General features: G+C 39.6%; 1 protein-coding gene across 1 annotated transcript; it reads right to left on the reverse strand.

Annotated features, from left to right (window-relative positions):
* Positions 1–3011: 3011 nt before the first annotated feature.
* On the reverse strand, positions 3012–11863 carry LOC111228467 (gonadotropin-releasing hormone II receptor-like). The gene is made up of 3 exons (XM_022754356.1): positions 11348–11863; positions 3591–3795; positions 3012–3475 (listed from the first exon to the last, which is right to left on the reverse strand). Exons 1-3 carry the CDS (start codon positions 11861–11863, stop codon positions 3012–3014), a joined length of 1185 nt encoding a protein of 394 aa, XP_022610077.1.
* Positions 11864–13053: the final 1190 nt, after the last annotated feature.

The following is a 13053-nucleotide window of genomic DNA, read 5'->3' on the forward strand; positions in this document are numbered from 1 at the left end:
GGGAAGCCAGGGGAAGATTTAAGATCATAGTTCCAAGGAGTATTAAATCTGACTACATCCAACGTCCAATTAAACAAAGAGTGACAGATATTGTCTCCTGTCACTGCATGTCATTTCTTTTTTGTGTGATAGCTTTTCAAAGAGTCTTGAATGATCAAGGAACAAAATTGGCTTAGGAGAGTAATCTTTCACAAGGCATGCAGGCAGTGTTGTACAATGGGCTGATCCAAACACTGATTGCTGGTGCTGCAGGATGAGATTCGCACATTTTTGATATTAAAATAGTAATTCTCAAATCTGAAAAAGCAGATGATAGCTGTTTTTAGTGGTATCAACACACAGTAGCATGAGTCTGAAAGGAAAAGGAACATACTGTAATTCTCATAAAGGACAGTTGTTTCTGGATGTTTCTACAGGCAGCTGTAATACCTACTGTGTAAGTATTTTGAGGTTTTAAATTGGGCCTGAAACCTTTGTCAGTGACCACAGAAATTATAGTGGGGTTAGAGACCAGGTCACTGAGAGGAAAAATATTTGAATATGAGCTTCAAAATGTCCTCTTTGTCGTTAAGGATCAAAGTTCATTCTTGACCTTGGAAACACAAGGTCCATTTAGTAGATCCAACTGCATTCAAACAGGCTTGGGTAACTTCTCTGCTCAGAAAGGCCTCACTTGACCCTGCTCAAGTGGAGAAGCATCAACTAGTCTAACTACTATTATTCTTATCTAACTGTATCAAAAGGGCAGTTTACAAGCAGGTCTCAGATTCCTCTGACGGAATGACTTTGTTGATCCAAATCACTCTGGCTTCAAGAGCAGCTACTCCACTGAAACAGCTCTGTTGTCTGTGACATAAGCTGCTGTTCTCGTCTTGCTGGACCTATCGGCAACCTTTGTTACGGTGAACCACCACATCCTGCTAACTGTAATCTCCGACGTAGGCATCTTGGGAAAAATTTTGTTGAATCCTATCTCACTAGGCACTCTTTCAATGTGTCATGGCAACGAGAAACTTCATTATCCCATCCCCTCCCTACAGGGGTGCGCAAAGGATGGGTACTGGGACCCCTTCTCTTTGCAATACACCACCTTCTTAGGTCCAGATATCTGTTTGCATGGCTTCTCATATCACTGCTATGCAGACGACACCCAACTATACCTCTTATTCCCACCAGATGACTCCACAGTCTCTGTGCAATGGCTTGTCTCGATGACATATCCACATGGACGAAAGAACGCCACCTTCAGCTAAACCCTCCTAAGACTGAACTCATAGACATCCCGGCCAAGCTACCAAATTTTATCACAATCAGGGGTGTCCCACTTTACAAGAATCTTTTGAAGACTCATCTCTTCCCAGAGCACGTCCTCTCCTAACACCTTTAACACCCTAAAATGCATAACTAGCACTTACTATGCACTTTTGCTGAACTTTTTTACCTGATCTTGCACTTATTGAATAGATGTAGTACTTAGTACTTACAACAAGCTCTCCTGCTGCACTGAAGCTTTAGTGTTGTCCTTCACTTGTAAGTTGTTTTGGGTAAAACGTCTGCCAAATGAGTAATTGTAAATGTAAATGCATGTGTTGATGTAGCAGCTCTTGTGGAGCTTTCGATCACATGATCCATTTCTAGCTGATAACAAATGTACAAGGGTGTATTGAGCTTGTTGTTTTTGCATTCCACAGGGCAGTGGGAAAAGAAAAGCTACATGTTTTATTCGACAAATAAACACATTGCAAATTTACATCACATCTTGCATAACCTGCAGAAAAGTAACAATATCATGCAAACAAACACATGGTATTGATCACTCTTTTTTGCAGGGGTTGCAACAACATATCATAAAAGTAAATAAACTGTTTACTGTTAACTTAACAATATTACAGAGTCTTAAAGTACCAGATTTAAACTGTTTTCTTATCCATTTCTTGGTTACAGAAAGCAACAAAATTCACAACATAATACATTAATACAAAATAACTAATAATAATAAAATATACCAAATAACAATGAATGACTTAATAGTTACTTCATGGAGTTTCGTCTCCATTGTGATTTCTGTGCAACAAAGTAAACAGAATTGATCTCAAACTAATTAAACAACATGCTGTGCAGGTACATTCAATACATACTACTGCATGTCATAACATTTACTTAAAAGGCCATCACAGTCAGTAACGATCATCATATAACATTAATTTTTGCAGCAAAACAATCAGTTTTTTATATTGCACACAAAGCACCATGAATGTTGGCGCAGTTTTCAGGCGATAAGCAATGATCAGCACAGGAAAAAACAACCCACTGTATAATAAAAATTTTAAACCGTCAAAGCTATATTTTAACAGTGTGGTAACTGTTTTTAATCACAGACTTAGCTTATATCTAATCATTTAATTATATGTACACAATTTGTTCCTCTGATTTCTTTGACAAAGGAAATCATAAGATCTACCCACTAAAACCCAGTAGTTGTGCTTGCGACATGAGTGTGTACATGTTTGTGTGGGTGTGCAAGTACTGTGGGTATGACTACCTTTCAACTTGTTAATCAAAGTTCTTTTTTTAACCCACTGTTACCAAGAGAGGTACTTACCCATGTGGGTCTTTAAGCTTCAGAAAATCTAATCAGCAGTGTGTGTGACATTCTGAGGGACGTGCGGCGTCACCCTCCGCCAATCATGGTGATTTCGTAAATGCTGCTCAAGAGCAGCGATATGTATCGCTCTGCAGCTGTTTAGTCAAAGTCTTATCAGTGGCATCCGAGATATTATGTATGACAGATGTTGTGCGGGATGAACAGACCAGGGCTAAGCTATAACACAGCAATGATTACATCAGTGAAACAAAAATGAACAGATTTGTCTGACAAAAGACACTGAATTCTTGTGGAGCTTCAGCAATTCAAAGCAAAATAACTGAGCTAGCTGCCATCATTAGTAAAAGACTAAGCTCAGCACTGATTAAGAGCAGAGATTCTTTTTTTATTAATATTCTTTACGCTATCATATTTTGCTTACTGGGATGATTGGCCTTGAGCCACTTTTCATTCTGTTCTTGTCATTACCTTCCTCTTTGTCTATGTTGTGGCCACCTGAGGCAGTCTGCCTGCGAGACGACAGGCCAGACATGTGAATAAGGCAAGTGTTATTTTCTAATTCAGTCCGTGTGTTTGATCTCCGACAGCACCTCTTAAGACCCTGGTGAAGATGAATGGTGAACAGACCATAAGTGATGGGATCTAGGCAGGCATTGAAGAGGCCAAAGATAAACAGCATGTGAGTCAGTGAGTGGGAAACCATCTCCTCCATTTTGTCAGGAAATAGCCAATACCACAGTCCTAGGAGGTAGTACGGTGTCCAGCAGATGATGAATGATGTCACGATGACAATGCTCATCTTAAGAGTCCGCATCCTAGCTTTGGGGATGTTGTTGTGAGAGCGGCGGAGATGAACATCTCTAGACACCACTAGAAGAGAAGAAAACACCATCTTTGTCACACACACACACACACACACAGACACACACAGCTCTTCGTGTCTCAGAAAACATATTGTTGATTTTGTTGAAAACATTAGACTTACGGTTACTCCGAGCCATGCGACTGGATATCTCAACAAAGATTCGTGTGTAACAGAAGATCATGATGACCAAAGGCAGGAGGAAGAGGCACACAAAGGTGAACATGTTGTAGAGGGTCTCTTGCCAGTGCTGGACAAAGCTGCCGTGGGTGGTGCACTGGGTGAAGTTCTCTGGGACTGTGATGGTCACATTGTGAAATATGAATATCTGTATGAAAAGACAAGAATAGTTCTACTCAGCAATAAATCTATATAATCGGTTAGACAGACAGGATGGATGTCTCAAGTCATCGCTCCTCCATTGCTCCGGCCCATGAACGAATTAAGGTCTGCCATCATGATGCATGTGCAAAAGCCTTAAATGCATCTTGGGGGAGACGAGGAGAAAGGGAGTGAAGATCAACAGGTGCATTTGTCAGCTGATCTGATGTAACAGTAAGTTTAATGGCTGGGCTGTTTCAATTTGGCAAACAAGACAGGAATAATAGCACCAACAGCTCAATCGTTTTTCATGTTTATTCATGAAAAAGAAATAGATTCTGGAACATGAATCATTCATATGAAACCTTTTTCTTCATTAGGGAAATGGCTTTTTTGTTATTTTTGATTTTTCTAATTTTCTGGTCCAAGTTCATCTTAGGAGGTATTCTGTTATTACAAGACCCATAATATCCAGCCTGAGTCTGTAAAGAAGAAACTGTACCTGCAGCATTTCACTGAGAACTTAATGATGTTGTGTAGAATAGTTAGACCTGATTGTGACTTCTGCCTCACATTGGATATGTTTTTTTTTCTGCGATTCACAGATTTTAAAGGTAAAAGTTACAAAAATCAGAAGAGGCGATCAAAATGCTGTACAGAAAGTAGGATTAGGACTGTCCAATGTACAGTACATTAATTGAAATCTTGAATGTGTCTCATGTTATTATATAACATTATGTCTAAACGATAATTACAATATTCAATATCTATGGATATGGAGTTTGTATCAAACTGTGGCTAAAATGTGCAGAGCACTTAAATACATTGACAAAATAGAAGTATTCAGCTGTTATCACACTCTCACAGTTGAATACATCTGTGCCATTTTGACATGAAATTTCCTTTGGCTGTGTCCTCTGGTAAAGGAAAATCCATTATTGTAATTCTTGCAGACGAATGAAGTCAGCCCCAAAGGAACAACCACAGTCCTGGGTTTCCTCAAAAGTGCTTAAATTAATTTGATGCCTAATTATATTCTCATGAAAAGGAGTTAAAAACACAACAGAAACTCAGTGTTCATTCACTGTCGTATGGCTCTCCACAGACTTATCTTTCTGCTCACAGCCAAGGAATTTACTTTAGCAATATTTTAGCCTGCAATGATTTCTCCAATCTCTATATTGGCAAGTCATGAGTTGTAGATGGATACACACATATGTGACAATAAAGAATATGACTGAATAGAAACCAGGTTTTCATCATATATTTAGACCTTAAATGAATGATATGAATATGAACAAATTAACAGTTTGACATTGTTGAATGTATTTATATTGCACAAGAATATGAACACTGTTTGTATATACGAAATGCTGAGACTATCATGTTTCTTACAAAAGCCTACAGTTGTAAATACATGGAGATCGGTGCCTGTTGTGTGAAAGAATATTCACAATTTTGCACCAAAAAAAAGTGAGATTAAAAACTAGGATATCTCTGCTAAATTTGCAATAAGTTGTCTGTATTAAATCCACATAAGACAATGGGTCGGAGGAAGAAGGCTGAGAGCTGTAGAACAGTACATAACTGTTAGAATGATCCAACCCCTAGCGTATTATGATTGACTGTTGAGACTCCGGCTATGACACACGCAGGGTCAGTGGGAAAATGTATTCTTTCTAAGTTCTTTCAAAGCAATCAATTTGTCCATGACAGTAACATATTTCATAAGTTAAATCTCCTCTCCTGCTTAAATAGGCAGCACTTCAGTCATAAGTGTGACCCTCACTGAGATTTCCACCAGTGTACAATGAACTGTAACTGAGCCAGATCATGCAGAACTTGGTGTTTACACCTGGGAAACTCTCCACACTTCAGATTAGAGTTTCATGAATATTTTTTATGTAAATGAGTTACAGTATGAGCAAACCATAAGTCATTATTCATGAGTTCAACCTTGAAACCTATGGGGAGGGCATGCTACTGGAAACTTTATAGGGGGGCTAATAATATATATATTTCTTTTTATGTATTTCTCCTCTGACACAGCTGTACGTACTAGTGACCAAACAATCAAACCAACAAATACAACGATGGATAGTCATTTGAAGTCACAATTAGTTAATAAATTCATGACAGCATTTAGCATTTATATCATTCTGTTAACAACTTGTCCAAGTTAAATGAGATGCAATCTGTCATTGCCCTCTGCAACAACACACTGTAACATTTCTGATCTACGTCCCTGTTTGCAGGATAACATCACCTTTCTGTGCCCTTCAAAGCTGTTACAAATCACTGTTGAGAAATAAATCTGATATATGATATGACATCGCTATGTTAAGGTTTGGTTAGGTTTAAAAAGAAAAATGTCTTGGTTAGGTTTGGGAGAAGCTCAAGGTTTTGGTTAAAAATAAGTACATTAAGTGGACATTGAGTTAAGATTTATTTATTTTTTTTCGTCATTCTACTTCTTCCAAGGTCAAGAATGAGCTTTCACACTCAGTATTTTCCTTTTCATTAAAATGGCTTTCTGTAATAGCAAAGGTATTATCATGTAATTATCAATTTTGTGACTTGATTGATGGTTGACTTTCTAACTATTTATCTAATTTGTTTTTAAAAACAACATGAGACAGGTTGCCTAATATTATCTACAATAATTTCATTCAGACCATGCTGCGTATGTTTTAACCAACGTATGGTCCCCTGATTATTGATTATATCATATACAGTATCTACATGACGTGTGTGTGTGTGTGTGTGTGTGTGTGTGTGTGTGTGTGTGTGTGTGTGTGTGTGTGTGTGTGTGTGTGTACATTTTTATACATATTTATATATATTACCACCTCAGTGATAATATGTATTTATTAATTGTAGTATATAATTGTAATTATAGTATAATGACTCATTAATTCAGGGTGACTCACATACTAAACTAGGTACTGTGTTCACACTAGATACTCTGCACATTAAACGTAATGAGGAAAAGTAAGAAAACAGGATAATTAACTCGGTCGTTACCTCACAGAAGCAGGAGTGGTGCCACTGCTATATCTTTCAGGTTAACAAGCAGTTATCTGAACTCTATGAAATTCTTTGGAATGGATGGAAATGAAAAAAAAAAACAATTCAAAGTTTAAGGACATTTCGCTGCTCCATATATAAAGATAATGAACCTTATTGTGATGGCTAAAAACAGTTTCACTATATTTAACAATAAAGTGTGAAAAAAGCCAGAATTCACATGCTCTCAATCAGTTTCCCACTGTGGCTTCAGGCTGTGATTTTTTACTCAAAAACACAGCTGGCAACATTTCAGCTCGCTTGTTTGCCGCTACCTCACGGTGAATGATAGTCTTGGACAATTGCTCGATGCTGGAGGATCTCCAGCTGTCTGTATACCCTGCCACATGTCACAGTGACATGTGATACAGGTAAAAAGGTATAATTTAACTCGTGTTTCCAGATGGCATTTTACAACCTGGATGTGGTCTGTAATAGCCATGGACTCTGTAGGGCAAAGCCAAAAGAGAAAGATAAAATCCTCCCCAGGGTGACATGGGAGAGTTGAAGGTCAGGCAAAGCTAGTGTATGAAGTGAATTTGAGTCAATAATTGTACTCGTCTTTGAGTCAACTCACCCAATTCTTACCAGACAGACACGAAACATAATGATATCATTCAGTGTGACTTGCATACTTAACTAATACTTAACTAGTAACCAAACTAACAGGTTTGGCAAAAAGTAAAGAAATATAGGCTAAAATCAGGGCTCATAAAAGAATACTAGAACCTTTTACATCAGCCCATTTGATTGGCTTTAATGGGGTCTTGCTCTCCTGATGGTTTTATTTTTGGTTTCAAAATGGCCAAGATACATTGATGTTTCCATCTATCAGAGCTGATTTGAAAAAAAAGACAGAAGGACAAGCTGTTCTTCACACAGAAAAAAACTCAGAGATCCACATTAAACTACAAGGATTTCTATCTGAACAGGATTTGAATCACAGGTGGACCGGCGAGTTTACTACAAAATAGAAGGTAATGCAGTTGTCCACAGTAGAGACAATGACAGGCACAGTAGGTGGTGAGAGTCCATCATTCAGTCTAGTGCACCAGCAGCATCTGTATTTCACCTTGTATGACTAAATGTCATATGTACAGCTCTGAGGGCGACCACTGGCGTCTTGGTATTTTGCCCGTGTATTAAAATTTCATCCCCCTCCCCCTCTCCTGTTCTTAATCATAGTGCTGTTTAATAAAGCTAGAGCCCTCAAAGCAAATTTCAGGAGCATGAATAAGACTGCGCTCAGACTGGTTATAGCACAGGATGAAAAAAATCCAAGGGGCTGTGACACCGTGGGCTGGTTGCTACAGGTTACCAGTAAGAAGATGTACATGGAAAATTTTTATAAAGTTCCCAAAGGCTTCAACATGTCTGAGGGTTACACTTGCAGCTTGAGCTATATCCTAAAAATGTTTTACCTTCCAAATCCACAATCCTTCGCTAATCTTAGTTGCCATGTTCAGGATAGTTTTTGTTGTTTGAAGCGGTGCTGTAATTGTTCTGAACATTGTGCAAATAAACAAGCCAGCCAGCTTTCTAATGGTGCATGGCAGCTTCTGTTTTTGAACTTAAATTACTCGGGCTCATGATGGTTGTTGTTGCTTTAGCTCAGCTCAGTAAAGTATTTTTTTCAAATTCACTTCAGTCACATTCCTGAAAATGACTTTAAAACTAAGACTTTATGTGTACAGGTCTTTTATTTGCACATCCATCAAAGGCTGTGGGTTTCATTTTGTTACGATTGTTGCCTGATAAGTCTTAGGACTCCAAAAGTGCTGCATTACATTTATATGCAAAACAGTGTGCAGGGGTTTGTTCCCATTTGGTCTTTCTAAGGTTCAAAAATAAAGGTTTGTGAGATGACCATTTGCCTCTCAGAGAACCTTTGCAGAAGCTTGTCTGCAGAAAGAAGTTTCTCAGAGGTTAGTAGTAGTTAGCTCTTGGTAGATCCCTGCTGTGAGAGTGTAGAGGTGCAAGAAAAGCGCTATATCCAGAGATATTGGCACTCATTAGAGTCAAACAGCCAGTCACAGCATGAGACTAGAAACTATGGTGCAAGCTGTACTTTTGCATTAAGTCAGTCAAAAAAATAAAAGACATGAATTATCCTTTAGTGGGTTGGAGTTCATAAAGAAGTCACCACTGATAGAAACTATTTGGAAAAATAGGTTACAGATACAGACATTTGCACTATTAATATTTGCCGATATCATCTCTGCTGCCAGAGAAAAGGCTTCAGATGCACAGTAGCACGAGCCACTAAGACTGGACTGTGTGACTCTTAAATATAAAAAGGGAATCCTTAAAATATTTGTGCCATGGTTTTCCCTGTCACCTCTCCCAGGCTGAAAGGTTTACACTCTCTAAATCTAGCCTGTGTCTGATGAAGGTAAAAAAAAAGTCTAAACCAGGCCACATCACACGTTGGGTAGCTGCAGTGCCACGATATCTGTGGCACTTCTTACTCTACAGTGTATACAGTGGCCTTGAAAATAATGATGACGCAATACTAAACACTGTGATTCAGCAAACTGTGGCAGAGTTTGCAGCCTCACTGAGTCACAATAGAAGATTAATAGCTTTAGAAAAAATATGTCAACTTCTGACTTGTTGCAAAGAGATTTCAGAAGAGAGCCATTCATTTACCAACAACTGGACCCCCTCCAAGACGGGCACTCACTCTATTTGCATATGCAAATTCGGCTTCACAATTGAATGATGCCTTAATCAGATCAGACCATAATGTAGCTTTGTGTACCATTAACGGCCAGGTTAGTAACCCAATGGTTTGTGCTTATTTCTTTAGGGAGAATTTAGTGGAAATGAAAAGGGGACAGAGCCAGACACAGCAGGATATCTTCCTAAGAGCAAATTCTCTTCGGGTCAGACAGACAGAGTGCAGTCGAGTGCAGGTCAGAGCCAACCTTCCACCAGGCAGGGCCAACAAACTAGCAGCCATGGACCTGCCAGCACAGGTCAGAGCCAGCACCAGTGATGCCTCCACCAGCAGCCATCAGCAACAGGTGAAAGTCAAAACACAAGCCTGTTCTTGTGCTTTTTATTCCTTTTTCACATTCACAACCAGTTCACAAGCTACCACCTCCAAGATAAATACATTAACCGTGGTAATTGATACATTTTTTTTAAAGATATACCCAATAACGAAAACTCCCAACAAAACTCTGTTGAAAAAGAGGACCAGTCTCAGAGCAGGCTTTGTAGCAGTAGTGCTTCAGACTCCAGGGGTGACAGTGACAGAGAGCACCAGCTAGTCCCTTAAAGGTGTAATGTGTAAGCTCTGGCCAGAATTTTAGTTGAAAAATGTTGAAAAATGAACTAACAATATCAATAGTATGTTAAGGAGCCACAGTGATGATGTCATGACCAGGACCTCTATCTATTGTATTTTATAGATATCTACTGAAATGAGCATGCTAACCAACTAGCTGTGTTCCGGGCGATGTTGTAATACCACTTTATGACACTAGATGCTGTGTGAGTAGGGGTTTAGTCGGCCATCAGAAAAAACCTACCTGGCAATAAACCTTATCTTCTGATTCTGCCTTTGTGATAATGTCATCATCCCTTCCTCATGCATGTGTCATGCAGTATCTCCTTGCCTTCATATTTTTATAGGTAAATAAAAACATACTATTTCTATTACAAGTACTCATAATTTGTTTCAGTGCTGTCAACAATTTTAACTATCAACAATAAATGTGCATGAATAATAAATTATAAGGAATATGGGGAAAACAACAACATGATTAACTGGACAGTGGCGAAGAGGTGAAATGCTGCGCACTATGGAGGTGGAGCAAGTAGCATGATCTTACACATTGCACCTTTAAGGTACTGAATTTGCTATTCCTATTGGACCTCAGGGTATATTCTTCCAGTGTTTTACATCAGTTCACTATGAACACTGTTGATGATGAAATAACAGTTGGGTCCAGTGTAGCCTAAAGTGAATATGTTCCCTAGAACACAGTGAGGAAAAAGAGGACAGCCTACATGTAACAGTGCAATTAATCCAAATGAACAGACAGAGATTTCAACCTCTGAACACAGTGTGCTGAGAACACACACACACACACACACACACACACACACACACACACACACACACACACACACACACACACACACACACTGTGGTTGTTTGTATCGAAAATGCAGATGTGATGTTTTTTTTATTTGGTAGAACAACATTGTGTTGTCCAAGCAGTTTTTTCAGGCTCTTGTGCAGTGTCACTTTTCATGTAATACCACCTTGAGGCACAGGTCACTGAGAGCCTGAAAATCATGCCCAGTGTTTTATAAGCCAGTTTTTAAGGCTGTGTTTATTTCTAAATTTTCTGAGCTCCCAGTCAGAAATATGGAAACAGCCCAGAAAGAAACCTCATAAAAGTACAGAGCAGAGAGAGAGAGAAATGTTTGATATAAAAGCCCCGGGGTGGCAAAGCACACAAAAACGTGTTTTCTCATACCTGAGGGAGTGAGAGGATCACACTCATCGTCCAGGCAACAGTCAACATGATTTTGCTTTTCCTCTTGGCCTCGCTGATGCCCAGGGGATTGAGGATGGCAGACTGTCTGTCCAAGCTAATGACCACAGTTACAAAAGCGCATGAGTACATCGCCACCAGTTTCATGAACATGAGCAGCCTGCAGGCGACGTCTCCCGCCTGCCACTGCACCGTGATGTTCCACACCGCGTCCACGGGCATCACGATGAAAGTCACCAGCAGGTCCGCCACCGTCAAGTTCATTATCAGGATCCTGACGTGAGACTTGCGCTTGCCGCCGTTGCTGGCAGCCCACAGCACGACCAAGTTGCACACAGCTGACACGGCGCACAGAGTAAAGGTGATGATCACTCTGACTTTGGCCGCGGTGGAGAAAGTGGGCAGCTGGAGTGCGTCTCCATCGGCGCTCCTATTGCACACAGGTGTGGGTCCATGGCAGCTGCCATTCACTGTCTGATCCGTCAGCTGATGGAACATAATGAGCGCTGTACAATAATTCCGGCTGCTCCTAGGCTTTGTCTTTCTTCTCCATCTGCACCTGCAGCTGGAACTTCAACTGTGAAAACTGAGAGAACAAAGAAATTATTTCTCTGCTTTTTTTATTTTTAGGTTTTTATTCATGGCTGGAATTATATTTGTCTCATGCTAAGGCGCAGGTGTTGTGGTATATGCAGATTTAATTAATATACCCTACAATAAATGACCAGGCACCACCTTATAACGGTTTTCTGATATTGAAAAAAAATGCAAAGTGATCAGGCAGACAGCGTTGGTCAAGGCACTGACCCTACATTATTAAATGAATTTTAGAAAGATGGGAAAGAAAAGATTAGAGGATGTCAAAACATTCATTAGTAACACAGCACATGTGAGGGAAGAAAACTGCCAGTGATAATAATAGGTTATTGAAGTTATTTTCTTCTAACCTCATCCTTTTTAATTTTCTCCACACCCTCGTGCGTCCTGAAACGACTCCTTTAATTAAAAGGTACTTGACTCGTTATAAAGGGATAGAAATCAGAGTAAAACAGATAAAAAATATATTTTTTAAATAGCTTACCTGCAATTATGAGCGGAGCTGACAGTGAGCGCTAATGGAGACCTCACTGATTGTATTTGTGCTGCAGTCACTGCAGCTGTTGCTTCAGTCTGATCCATTCATTTCATTCCTCCGCTCTGACGTGCAAAATGACAAGCGGCAGTTATCAGCCGGGTTGGTGGATCCGTCTATGAACTACGGGGTGTGCTCTTCTTTTAACAGGTGAAACATCCACACAAAGCCCCAAATATAGAAAAATCCACAGAGCCACAGACCCGCTGCGGCAGAGGCATTTGTCAGAAAACCTAATAGAAAAAAAAGATCAGATTCCTTCTTTTAGGGGGGGGCGTGTAGGGAGGGAGGAGGGCTCTGGGGACAGAAACAACAGCCCATTCCTTTCATCAGCCCTCTGAGAAACTTCTCACACACAGTAATAAAATGTATTTGTTATTTGCTTGGAGCAGCCTCAAGTTGCACATAGCCACCACTTATTTTATGTTTTGTTTTACAGCTCTAACTCAATCATCTGCTGCAAGATATTTCATACCACACTAGGGTGATGAGAAATACTTTTATTTGTGGTTTAGAAGAATTTAAAGCATCTTGTTCAGTTGTTTGTCCCTGTATT

Source organism: Seriola dumerili, unplaced genomic scaffold (genome assembly GCF_002260705.1).
Source record: "Seriola dumerili isolate Sdu_G_001 unplaced genomic scaffold, Sdu_1.0 BDQW01000219.1, whole genome shotgun sequence".
NCBI classification, from domain to species: domain Eukaryota; kingdom Metazoa; phylum Chordata; class Actinopteri; order Carangiformes; family Carangidae; genus Seriola; species Seriola dumerili.